This window comes from Didymosphaeria variabile (assembly GCF_027946475.1).
Source record: "Didymosphaeria variabile strain IMI 356815 chromosome Unknown scaffold_1, whole genome shotgun sequence".
NCBI lineage: Eukaryota > Fungi > Ascomycota > Dothideomycetes > Pleosporales > Didymosphaeriaceae > Didymosphaeria > Didymosphaeria variabile.
The window spans coordinates 2,116,488-2,129,284 of record NW_026611620.1 but is presented as its reverse complement, the minus strand read 5'-3'; the positions used below and the strand labels follow the sequence as shown (position 1 = coordinate 2,129,284).

The 12,797-nt window shown below is 52.3% G+C and overlaps 5 protein-coding genes across 5 annotated transcripts; 3 read left to right on the top strand and 2 right to left on the bottom strand.

The window, feature by feature from the left end:
* Positions 1–162: 162 nt before the first annotated feature.
* Positions 163–798, top strand: N0V89_000685 (uncharacterized protein; the record flags this gene model as incomplete). The annotated part of the gene is made up of 2 exons (XM_056209505.1): positions 163–209; positions 408–798. 2 exons carry the CDS (start codon positions 163–165, stop codon positions 796–798), a joined length of 438 nt encoding a protein of 145 aa, XP_056076327.1.
* Positions 799–1,851: 1,053 nt separating this feature from the next.
* Positions 1,852–2,838, top strand: N0V89_000684 (uncharacterized protein; the record flags this gene model as incomplete). Its single annotated transcript, XM_056209504.1, has 4 exons — positions 1,852–2,177; positions 2,198–2,274; positions 2,321–2,328; positions 2,383–2,838. The coding sequence occupies 4 exons, from the start codon at positions 1,852–1,854 to the stop codon at positions 2,836–2,838; spliced, it is 867 nt and encodes a 288-aa protein (XP_056076326.1).
* Positions 2,839–3,196: 358 nt separating this feature from the next.
* On the top strand, positions 3,197–3,979 carry N0V89_000683 (uncharacterized protein; the record flags this gene model as incomplete). Its single annotated transcript, XM_056209503.1, has 1 exon — positions 3,197–3,979. One exon carries the CDS (start codon positions 3,197–3,199, stop codon positions 3,977–3,979), a length of 783 nt encoding a protein of 260 aa, XP_056076325.1.
* Positions 3,980–7,362: 3,383 nt separating this feature from the next.
* Positions 7,363–9,961, bottom strand: N0V89_000682 (uncharacterized protein; the record flags this gene model as incomplete). Its single annotated transcript, XM_056209502.1, has 3 exons — positions 7,363–8,672; positions 8,727–8,873; positions 8,980–9,961. The coding sequence occupies 3 exons, from the start codon at positions 9,959–9,961 to the stop codon at positions 7,363–7,365; spliced, it is 2,439 nt and encodes an 812-aa protein (XP_056076324.1).
* Positions 9,962–10,680: 719 nt separating this feature from the next.
* On the bottom strand, positions 10,681–11,869 carry GTT1 (bifunctional glutathione transferase/peroxidase; the record flags this gene model as incomplete). The annotated part of the gene is made up of 3 exons (XM_056209501.1): positions 10,681–11,109; positions 11,394–11,703; positions 11,820–11,869. 3 exons carry the CDS (start codon positions 11,867–11,869, stop codon positions 10,681–10,683), a joined length of 789 nt encoding a protein of 262 aa, XP_056076323.1.
* Positions 11,870–12,797: the final 928 nt, after the last annotated feature.

Here is a 12,797-nt window from a genome sequence, read left to right as displayed (position 1 = left end):
TTGAGACTAATGACGTCGCTCCCGTCCCCGCACCATCTCTTACCGAATCCGACTCCGCCCCGATCACCCATGTCAGCTCGATAGATAGACTATTTAGATTGAAAAATGCGTCGACGTTCAACATGACATGTCCAGATACATTCCTCTTTCATATTGACCGCAATGACACATCCAGCGCCAACTGAGCTCCCGACAAAGGACCTCTTTAGGTTGCATGGGAGGACCATCGTGAGTTAGTGAAAGTTCATGTCCCAATGCTCGACTGTTGTTGATAAGGTCATATAGTCTCTGGCGGCCTTGGCGCCGTGGGCTCTACAGTTGGCAAAGCGATCTTGGAAAGCGGCGGCGACGTGGTTTTCATCGATTTGCCATCAAGAGCCGCGAGGGACCAATGGAGTACATCATAGGACCCCACGCCTCGCCGACCGCATCCCTAATGCAGGTGTAGACAACATTAAGGCTACGGCTGCAGCAAATGGCACCAAAGCCTGGTATCACCAGCTTAACGTTACCGAAGCGGATGCTATTCCACCAGTCTTCGACACCATCCGAGAACAAATTCGACATCCATTGCGTGGCCTAGTCGCGTGCACAGGCATCTCAGGTGTATTTGATGCGACGTCATACCCTATCGATGCTTTCCGCAAGGTCATTGATGTGAATATCGCAGGGACATTTCTCATGGCACAAGCTGTAGGTAAGGAACTGCATCGCGCTAATCTGGCTGGGAGTGTTGTTTTGATCGCCAGCATGAGTGGCTGGAACAGCAACAAAGTACGAGTCACCTCGAGGCACTGATCGTCTGACTAACAGTGACAAAGGGTATCAACAGCGCAGCCTACAATACCTCCAAATCTGCATTACATCAGCTAGCGCGGTCGCTCGCCGGCGAATGGGGGCATCCTCAAAATACCTTCGCGTACTACCCTGCAGGACACCCGGAGAGGAAGGTTAACCTCCCGATCAGGGTCAACACGATCAGTCCAGGTCACATTGAGACCGCCTTGACTAAAGAGGCACAGGTGACTGGATTGGTAGACGATTGGGCGGAACAAAACATGCTGGGCAGGATCAGCCAGGTGGAGGAGTACAGGGCAGCAGTACTGTTCTTGCTGGGTGATGGATCGAGCTACATGACTGGAGCAGTAAGTTTAATCTATCACAGAGTACTCCTTTGGATTCTGTCTCGTGACTGATCTTCTGTGACAGGATCTGCGTATCGATGGTGGGCATTGTGCATGGTGAATTCGATATCAAGTCTACAAAATTGAGACAACATATCGCTTTTCTGCATATTGCCGTTATCCGTGAAAGTCCTTGATTCTCGTTGTTGACATACCAACTGTTCCAGACTTCGACGCTTTTAGAGACTCTGGTGATCTCCAGCATCAGGGCCCTCAATTACCTACGGAGAACATCAGGAGGTGCGGACGTAAGCATATGTCTGTACTATACGTGTATGTCTAAAGTGCGCCTAAGGAAAAGTGGGGCACTGGCTGCGTTTGCTATTCACTTTGACTCGGACCGTTGCCCGGTCACCGTGAGCTCCCAGAGTCTTGGCAAGCTCACCTGTCTCTCCTCTATCGTAATTACAGTTGACAGTCGCGCTGGCCTCGTTTCTTTTCTGGAGCTACGCCTTGCATCACACCACGTCGTGGCCCCGTCTATACGATTGCTCCATTGAAGAGTTCTAGCTGACCTTGTAAACGAAGCAGGGCGAGTATGGAACAACAGAATCAACATTTCGCAGAGTCGCCGCCGTCGCCCCACAGCCTTCCAGAACCAACCGGCAGCCATGAGACAGGCGGTATGAGCAATTGGAGCCCGACCTGGACATCTACGAGTAGTTCTATGAACAGCGGACCGAGAAGCGACTCTACGACACACGAAATCCTTAGCACTGGCGAGGCGGAATCTGTAGCAGATCTGAACAACCAACTGCACGTCGACACCTCCGCCGACAAGGTTTATCACACCAGTGTAACACACTATGCAGGACATTATACAATGCCAACTGAAGGCCAGCAAGCTATGCAGGCCATGCGACAGCGTCTGGAAACCTTACTTCCCCGCGAGCTTATCCAAGATGAGTTCGGAAATGCCGTCCCTGTGGAGCAAGTGTCCTCTCAACACCTTGCCAAGTTGCAGGGAAAAGTGTGGTGCGAGCTCCACAGATGGTAGCAATAGCTACCAATAGTGTTGATGGTGAAATCACAGAGGAATGTATCATTGCAGCAAATTCTGTGCGATATATTGCCAAAGCCTTTTCCAAAAGTAAGTGCACGTCAACGTGTACATGATCAACTGCTAATTCGTGTAGTAAATTCGGTATTTGTCCTTCAGCCTCGATCAATGCGACCTTGTCATTCCGCACTCTGTCAGCACATCCATGAGAAGCTTGAGCAGCCTTACTCTGAAAACGAGGTTACGTTCGAGCCACTGGTTGATTGGATGACATTGGATCCCGTTCTTGACGTTACATCTCTCTGGTTCACCTTGTATCGCCGAAACAAATCGTTGCTACACAAGTTCTCGCTCGCCAACAGCAATTTCGTTCCGCGCAACCCTTTGAGGTTTTGCCTCGAGTGTTTGTTGTTCATTGCAAACGAACGCAACGAGGTCTGGTATATCATGAAACAAGATCCGAACATCGTCCATGCTGATGTACCTCCGCCTTGGCCGCTCACCAAGTCTGACGACAACGACGACAACGACGCGAGTGAGGAAGATCTGCTAAGCGAGTCAGACTCTTCGACTTCGGAAGAGTCCATTACACCACTAAAGCCGCCAGCCGAGTACGAGACTGTAGGTGCTATGCTTAAGGTCGATCGGGGTTAGACATGCTAATGTATAGCAGATGGTCCCTTACATGGACGGGACGTTCGAACTTCGGGGTAGACCTCGCTCTAATAAGTTTGACATATGGCGCGATCCGTTACCCGACCAAGAGTATAACAATTCTAGCCCAGCATTTCAAATCACTCTTCGTGCCGTTGATCAAACTTATAAGTTTGCCCCGCAAAAGCGCCAGCCTACAAGAAACACCGGGTGGACGTCGATCAATGCACTTGCCGCGGTGACACCACCATCGTCCAACGGGCCCATTCAACCAACTGTCAACGAACAAAATACCCTTTCGTTCACGCGACACAGGATGGATCCTCCAGCTGACGTACCTTTTCAAGATACATTTACGATGTCTAAAGAAGAGAAGTACTCGGTTGCATTTGCTGGCTTCCCACTGGGACCTGCTCAAGAGTATCAACACCAGCCGGGCATTTCCTTCGAAGCGGCACCAATGGCAGACTATGGGCCCATCCGTTCAGAGCGTCCTGTAACGCACTGTGAATACGACTCGCAAACGGAGACGGAAGGTAGCACAAATGGGGAGATCTATGATGGCAATCAGCCTTGCTTTGGAGGTAAACTAGATTGCAATCTGAACATTATCGGTCGAGTTCAAAGTAGCCTGTCGATTCAGCTACCGGCGAGTACCGAGGCTATAGAACCAGCGACAGATGTCGAGGAATCCACTCATCAGACGCCCCGCAATACTGTTGCACATGGCAACTATACCTGGCCAGCTCAGAAGGAGTCCACCTCTCCAGTCCCCGCCAGGCCTACTCCAGGATTTGAGATAACCCCTAAAGACCTCTACCCTCACCCCAGCCAAGCGATCTGCTCGTGCAAACGACCTGCAAAGACAGGCACAGTCCGGATAGTACAGTGCAGGAACCCAGAGTGTTCCGTCCAATGGTATCATTATGCTTGCCTCAAAGATGTGAGGGAGAAAGGAGTTGCCCGCTTCGGAACGCTTCTATGCGAGGTATGTAGGGGTGAAGAATACTGGGGAAAGGCTGAAGGCGTGACGGACCTTAGCATGCCTTTCACACGCGAAGAGATCATGAACGGGATCAGCGGCATATCCAACGCCAGCGGTGCTAGTGATCCATACATATTGGGCAAGAACATGCTCTAAGATGGTTTAAATGACTCGGGAAAGGATGGATAGCCTTGATGGAAGCTGCAATACGCAAATGAACAAGGGATTATGGCGGCAGGAATGCGTGAAAGTATCGCACAGATAGAGGCGTAAACACATGAGAAAGCAATCTGAGAGGTGGACCAAGGGTCATATGGTGGTGACACACTATGGTAGTGGCTGATTGAGAATTGGGTGATAGCATTCGTTTCCTGGCCGAGGAGAAGGGATAAGTGCATTCCGTCCTACGCAATGACTTGCCAAGGCACTAAGAGGAAGAGACGTTCTAAAGACTTCGAGATCATCAAAATCTGACGACACTTGGTGTACGATCATATTGACCCGTCCCAGACAGCTAGGCCGTACAGTAGATGTCATATACCACTGCTGCGTTTCGAGTCCAATGTTTGTGTTCTTTGGAGATGCAAGCCGCAGCTCACACAGTCTCGCATGGTCTCACAATTTCACGGATCGATCCGGATAGGGCTTATGGCGTCTGCCCTACGTTCAAGCATCTTACTAAATCCGAAATCTCACAGGAGTCCTTGATTGCTTTAACGGATCAAGTAGCTCTTCTATATATCTGATCTCTCGCGATAACATCTGGGTCACCTACCATATTTGATTGTCCAGCATGATCAATATGACACAGCGTGATGGTGTAGTACTTATGGTCGGAGTAAGTCGTTCCTACCTGTGTATAAACTGTATGAAACAGCACCGGCATGTCTCAATTTTACAGGTAAGAGGCATGGGGAGGGAAGCCTTTCAAGGTTGTTCTCTTTGACTGAAGCTGCACCCAAGAGCGTGGTCACCAGTGCGCAAACATGGATGGGGATACTGTCAAATCTACATCGGAACGAAACAAGAAATAGGCGACCAACCAGAAGCACCAGACGTCATTCTTAAGATGGACGTCCATGGAAATGACTCAATCGAAGCTGTGGTAGCATTTGTTGTTGATTCACATGGCCGTGTCGACTATTGCGTCAATTGTGCAGGCGCAAGTGTGCACAGTGTCTGTCTTCTGCAGTCACGCTTGGCACTAAACGAAATCAAAGGTCTCGATCACTTGCCTAATGGTATTCTTGTAAACGAGGTGTGCAGATGGGTGAAACTACTGCTCTGCTTTAAGGAAGTACACTCCTATAGGCTCTGCACCAAGACCTCGATGCCGTCTGTATACCAGTCTAGATATATACTTCGCGTAATCTTTCCCGAGGAGAAGCTCACACTCTATTTTGCGCTATACTCCGTTCGAGGGACCTGAGTACACTTACAACATCGTCCTGGGCTCAATAGATCTACAGACTCGCATCATAATGAGGCTTTTCCTCGATAAACCTCTCAAGATTGGGCGCTGTCTAGCCATGATGCGGCCAGTAGCGGGTTGACCGTACCAGGGAACCTTGTAGCATATCCGATGTGAGGCTGACCGACGGTCCCTTACTGAGGACCTCGAACGTGCCATGTCCCTGCCATACAATTTTCAGCGTACACTTGAACATTGTGAGACGAAGTGCATCTAAATTTGGGCTTCGCCAGGCTCACTATGTGACACACCCGACGGCGTTAGCCTTGCGCAGTGAGCCGTGGATCGGAGGGCGTACAGTACCCGGCTTGATCTAGGTCGTTCGAGCTATCCGATACGGATTACGAAGACGACTCCGGCAAGGCTTGTCGTGCGTGACAGGACATGGTTAGCTATGCTGTTACGTCAACATCTTCGTTACTTACTCAAACGACGTGTTGCTTAAAGAGGCGCACGCTATACATGGGTTGCGCTCCGCATAGAGATTGCAGAGCAAAGTCTGAAAGGGGAGAAAGGCATGTGCTCGAGCGGAAGCTGACTATCGAGCTACCTGTGGTCCTTGGTTAGTCACGTATCCTTGGCATGTGTAAGAGATCTGGAAGTGCCTTTGCCGATTGTCGCACGAGTTCGCGAGTACCGAAGGTTGGATGGAATGGCTTCGCGAATGCCGCGAATATGGCCATTCCATCAACTGGAAAAGAACACGCAAAAGATTTCCTAGTAGCAGTACGACGTTTCAGGAGAAGGGCTATATCATGATCTAGTGGCTGAACTGGGTAGGTACGGAGATGGTCCAGTAAGCCATTATGATAGCAAGTGCGCAGATGTGTGGGTCTCATACCAACGTTGGCTACGTAGGTATGCCTCATCAATATCGTTCTGAGACTACAGTCCTCTGAAGATTTTCTGTGGAGAAGCCGGAAAAGCTATCTCTGTGGAAACCACGACCGCCGCCTTCTGCACCATGACCTACACCTGCGCGTGGATGACAGGATGTCCAAGTCAAAGCATGATGTGGCAGATATCTGCAGTGTAGCCCAAGAAAAATACGAATGGCAATACAAATGATCTGCCTATCGGCATCCCAACTTCTATGTTCTGATTGCATAACAATGGCATTAAGGGTTGAAGTGACGAGCGAGCAACAAAGCGCGTCGTCCCGCAGGCCTCATTGTACAAGAGAACAATCCTAATTGGCACGACCTCCATTACCGCCAACAGAAAGACGTCTATATGACTTAGAATTACGAATATATAGCAGCATCATGCCTAAGCCTGCATCTGCAATTTGCCGCAGTACCGCATATATTAGGCAAGTACAACCCCACCCAATGTCCAGCCCCGTCGGATCTAACCTTCATCTTTAAACACAGATCGTACGATAATAGTCATGTTGCTTACACTCTTACATCTTATCGCGCTCTTTGCGCCCCTCGTCGCGACACCCATCACCAACCCGGACGCTCGCTCCATCGCCCTCAGGCCCTCCCTTACGCTCACCGACAGTAAGTTCCCCTACCCCATCACCCTCTCCCGAGATTTCACACTGACGACCCATAGAAACAACTACTATAGTAGCCCGCGCGCCTCTCCAGTATATTACACAGAACCTGGATGTGAACGATCCCGGACCGGGTGGTAACCAGGAGAAGGGATGCCACAGGGAAAGGTCCTGGATGGATAACACGGCTGTGACTGTAGCTAAGCTCGGGGTAGTGTGCTATTATGTAGAGGGTTTTTGGAAGGCTTGGAGATGACATTATACGGAGCCGTATACAGCGCTAGTGAAAGGACGCGAGAGGTGTGAGGGGCTGGTATGGGTTTTCAGTTCGCTTTACTTCCTTTTCGATAGCAACATCTACCTTTTCATATTAAAGAGCCTGATTATACATACGAGGACTCTGTCATGATTTCTCAGTGCTGGTCGATATGATGAAATTCACAAAAGGCTATCGAACAAGTAGTAAAAGCTTATTGCAGTACGAGGCGTGAACATCAAGCTATGTCCACGCAGTCTGGTATGCAAAATTTCAATCGAAACAAATCGCTTCGCTAGCTAAGCTCACAATCAACTGCCCAAGAACCCGCGTCCCTGATTTCGCCCCTTCTCCCCACTGTACCCCTCGATCCTAACGCCGAATAACACAACGTTCATCTTCGTAGCTTCCCCATCCACGTTCTCCACTCGTATCTTCCAATGCGCTCTCTTGAGTACGATGGATTCCTCTAGTTGCTCTCCATCTTTGATAATGGTCTCACTGTCTCTTGCTCCGCCCCAGATCCAATCATCGACACCAGACTCTGCGGACGTCTCGTAGTGTGCGCTGTCCTCTGACATCTTGATGCGCTTGTAGCGCTCGCCATCGTTGCGCCGTATGCCCACGCGACCTGTGTCCCCATCAAGCGCTAGCTCGGCAGGTGCGTTGTCAATTTCCAGGTAGCACTCTGGGTCTAGCCGGACGCGCACACGGCGCTCGCTCACGCCCGAGTTGGCGGGCGAGACAGGCTGTGCGGCCACGCCACCACCGGATTGCATCATCATGAGACCAAGCGGCTGCGTCGCAGGCAATCCCATTTTTGACGCTATGACCGAGAACAGCGACGTAATACGGGCGAGCGTGCTTCCATGAAAGGTGGCTCTCAAGTTGAGGGTAAATGACTTCGAGGAAGATGTCGGCCGTGGAGGGTCTACAGGGAGGTGCAGTGTGGTGGATTCGTTGGACGATAGTTCGAGGATAAGGATGTTCGTACTGGCATGATCGTCTGTGTATGGCCGCGCGTACGAGACTGTGCCGGTTTTGAAGCGGGCGCTACTGAGTGAGGGCGATGGGCTTGTCGGCTTGCTGGACGGAGCAGGCGATACGCCCAGCTGCGAAGGAGCGTTGGAGCCAGAACCGGAGTCTGGGTTGCTCGCTGGCATATCTGGCCTGAACGAAACCCCAGATTGTCGTAAGTCTTCTAACCTAATCAAAATTTCGGATTGACCTCTCTGGGCATTATAGGAAATTTCGCAGGGTATGAGTCTCTGCTCGAGCCCTCTCAGATGGAAGTATCGTGCATCCCTCAGAAGCTGCGATCTATGTGCATCGTTGCGAATTTCCACAGGATATCCTTGAAGCATTTTGACTAGCTCGCCAAATGTCTCTCCACTTCGATTGGGCACCGAAGGCGGCGAAATGGAGGGTGGACGAAGTAGCGCATTGCGATCAAGCCCAGGAAAGACTTCCGAGGGCGTGGAGAAGAATTGCGCGAAGCCGAGTGAGAAATAATTGGGACTGTCGCCGGGCGATGAGAATAAATCACGTGGAATCTGGAAGGGAACGCCGCCGATGCGAATGAAGATGTCGGTGCTAAACAACTGCTTTGTAAGTCGAGGCACTGCGCGGAGTCAGTCAAATCGGCGAGCGGAGTCGAGGACATCGTCAGGCTTACGTGAGTAGAACTGCGCATCGGCGAACAATCGCACGAAGTGCTCACCATCGCGGGGGCTGATATGGTACCCTTGTAGATGCAGGGCAATGTCGCGGAACGTGTCAGGGTCGCGGTCGATGTACAATGTCCTTATGTCCCCAGCGCGACCTGAATTGCTGTGAATCTGCTCTCCAAAGAAATGGGAGAAGTACGAGGGCGCTCTTGCATAGTCAGCTTGTACTTAGCTTTGATAGGGAGTCAGCGTTGTACTCACCATCCGACGATATGGACGCTCCAGAGAGCCTGAAAAGCTCCGAGCCGATCTGTATTGGAAATACCTTACCCGAAGGCAGTATGTCCGCTCCCCCACGCGATTCCACGACGCGCCGGGGTGTCGAGACGTCAATGACGCGCCCCTGCGGTCCAGTGCCCTTGCTTGGCTCCTTACGTTTCTGTGCCTCATTGTTTAGCTGAGCGGTGCTTTCGAGGGCCGCCGGTGCGGTCATGGATGCGGACAAAGATACAGGTGCGCGCGGTTCGGGCGCGGTGGCGGTTGTCACGACTGGAGAAGCCGCGGAGGCTATAGACGAGGCTCGCGACTTGTTCTGTCGCTTGGACGACTTGTCCTCGGTCGGCCCATTTACAGCTTCTGGAATGCCAGTATTGGGCTCCGAGTCCGCCTTTCTCTTCATGCCCGTTTGGACGGAAAGTCGCTGGGCTGGTCTCGGAGGTGGTGGAAGTGGATCCTGAACGACTACAGGGTGCGCAGAGGTTTGTGGCGGAGGCTGGCGAGCTGTGTCGGTGTTGGTGATTGGGAGCGGGATGCTGAAATCGGTCTTTGGCGCCTGCTGGGCCTGGAGCTCTTGGGCAAGTTCGCCCTGCGGTTCGTAATGAGGGGTATAGTCGGTAAAGTCAATCGCATTTCCCCAATCCCATGCCAACGGCCCACCAGGGCTGAAGCCGTAGCCGCCAGGGAACTGTGCTGGAGCTCCTGGGGTCGGCGCGGAGCCCTGTGGCGCGCCAAATTCCGAGTAGCTCAATGTTTGATCCACTGGGGCGCCTTGAGTGAGCGTTGTCGGCGCAACTGAACCATGTGTAGCTGGGTATGTCTCATAACGCTGGTGTGGTTGCGCGGAGAAGGCTTGCTGGGGAGCTGGAGCTCCCTCTGCTCCACCGAACGGGTGGGCAAAGGGTTGGTCAGTGCTTTGGAATGCAAAGTCTCGAGAGGATGTGCGACCGCGCTGCTGTTCAGGCATAGGAACGGATCGCCTGTGAAGGCCTGCCTGCGCAGTCGCAGCGACGGACGAGGAGACTGCGAGCAGTGCAGAGGAATTCTCCTGGAGGGATGCTGATGGAATGATGAATAAGTTTCGCGTGTACAGCTTTCGGAACGCGTGCTCAAAATGGCTTAGCCTGGTGCTTTAGTCAAGAAGGGCGCGGCGTATGTAATCGGCCCCAAGGAGCAATTGATGGATTGGCGAGGGGCCGAAGTGTGAACCAGGCGCGTCGAGGTCGTAGCGGCTGTCGTCTGGACGTGGCTTGCATGTTCCGCGCATCTCCACGACCATATATACAAGCTCCTATGCATCTGCGGTACAGTCGGACGAGGGCGTCTTCGGGCGAAGCAACGGGTGCAAAGCTTGACATCGCGCCAAGGAGCTCCCGGATATGGGGACGAACGTTCAGGATGAGACCTCGAGGGCTGAGGCTGACATCTGGAAGCTTGCCTTATGCCTCATCGCTGACGTGAGTGCAATGCTGGCAAGCCTCGGGAGCGACAGGCATCAACACGGCGGTCAGGGAGCTTGAAAGCGCGAGCACCGACTTGGGTATTTTACGCTACTGTCGAGCTACAGGTGATCCTTGATCCAGGTACATTTACGCAGCATCTACGGAAAAGCTGGAGCTGTGACGTGCCGCGAAACGGCCGTCGACTGAGAGCGAACTGCGACTCAAAGCGCACGAACCGTCTTCCCTACGCGAGCTTGGTTTCCGAGAAAGGTACGTACTTTACGCCACTGGCCTCCGAAACCTTATCGCCCGCCCGTTTGTAGGCATCCCGCTTCTGGATGCGGCGGACGTAGCTATACAGCCTTGGATAGCTGGTCTCGTTCAGTGTTTTGAATAACACCGCTGCTTCCAAAACGAAAATCATCATGAAGTCAGCTCCCGTGAGGTTCGGTCCGCAGAGAAATTCGTCATCGGGAGATTCGGCGAGAAGAGCCTCCAAGTAATCAAGGTTCAGCTTGAGTTCTGCGAGTGTATATTTATTGTCGACCATGTCGGCGATGTTCTTGGTGATGAACTTGAGGAAGAAAGGTACAGGAGCCGAGCGTATGTTGTGCGTAAGGAGCCCGGTAAGTAGAACGGGCATGAGGGAGCCTTCGGCATAATGCATCAAAAACTAACACAAGATTAACCATGCGACTCATACGAAGGGTTGCAAGAACATGGCCGTTATGCCCGGGGCCAAGCTTGACCGCTCATTCATTCACCTCCTTCACCAGACACATGACGAAGAGTGCCACTGCTTTTGAATCAAGCACCACGCGCTTTGCAGCGTTCAAGCAAGATATCTGAATCTTGCTCTTGTCGTGGTCGAGGAATACCCATTATTAGATATTGAAGATGTGCAGGTTTGGAACTTTTCAAGGCGAGCGGACCGATAGCAAAAGAGATCGCACTTACACGAAACCGCAACCATTCTTTGGTTTCCGCGCCGATGAGACCATCACTTCCGTCCGGATAACGTCTTGGGATTAGCTGTGGCCCGAAGTGGTCCGAGACATATTCGACTATCGCGGCAGACTCTGCTAGGACCAATGGTTTTTCCAACCTCGGTGCTTCGATAGTAATTACTGGTGACTTGCCGAGAGGGTGAACCTGCTTCAGCTCTGGAGGCGAACGCTTGTTTTGCCTGAAATAGATTTTGATATCATAATCGAGGTTGAGTTCTTCGAGCAGCCAAACAATGCGTTGGCCCCGAGATTCATTCAGCCTGTGTCATTATCAGTCTACGATGCGGAGCTGAAGATGTTGGGGTTGCGAATGCGGCTCTCGGGTCACGGCGCTTGTACTTGCACGATTATGGCGCGAGCAACCGGCTGGGCTTACCAGTGCACCGTCAATTTGGCGCCTTGACCAGCCTTAGCTACTGTGGACATGTTTGTCGCGGAGAGCGAAGCGATTGTTGCTGTTGGGTCGGTTAAACAGCAGTCAGAGGTACTGGGAGTAGAAGTGGAAAGGGAGGGATTGGTGGGCGATCCTAGATGGTCGGCCGACGCGCTACTTTTTGTAGGGCTCGTGGAACGGCGAGGCGGAGACATTGTCTACAACATGTCGGACACTTCGCACACGGCTACGCTGACCCTGCAACTGTTTTTGGCAGCATCGGATGACCGGCAGGAAGCGATTCGCGACCTTGATCGAGCTCCGAAGAGTCGCTGCGCGGATCAAAACGGGGGAATGTGCGGACATCGGCTCGTACGAAGGTAACGCCGACATGCAGCAGCAGCCTCGCGGAGATGCAGTGAGACTGAGAACGTTAGGAGCCATTTTGAAAACTTGAGGGCCGGCCCACGTGCGAAGGCACAAATGACGCTGAATTGTAACATCTCCGCGTGCCTGCAGACATGTTGACGCGGAAGGTGACTGATCGCGCCGCTTTCGATGGCACATTGAATGGACGCAAGGTATCCTGCACCGCGAAGTGGCGCCCACGAAAATCACATATCTCCCTTGACTTTGCGGAGTTGAAGCTCACCGAGCTTGACCATGTTGACGCTCATCGTCGGTATCATCCATTGACACCTGAGCTTGAACCAACCTTGGAACATTCAACGTTGGTTTGAGGCATCAATTGCCAAGCCTCCAGCTTAGTCACACTCGTTCGTCGACCTCGTCGTCGCTCGCAACCACGACGACCAAGCTTCTCTTCGCAACCACGCGACGACCCTCCACACCCGAATTACCGCCTTCTAGACCTTCAAAATGGCGGGATTTGGTCCCCACAACCCCCCAGGTGCGCCCGTTCGCTCTCCCCACCGCGCAATGGCTCGCCATGCTAACCTCCGTCGCAGCGGTCCACATGGA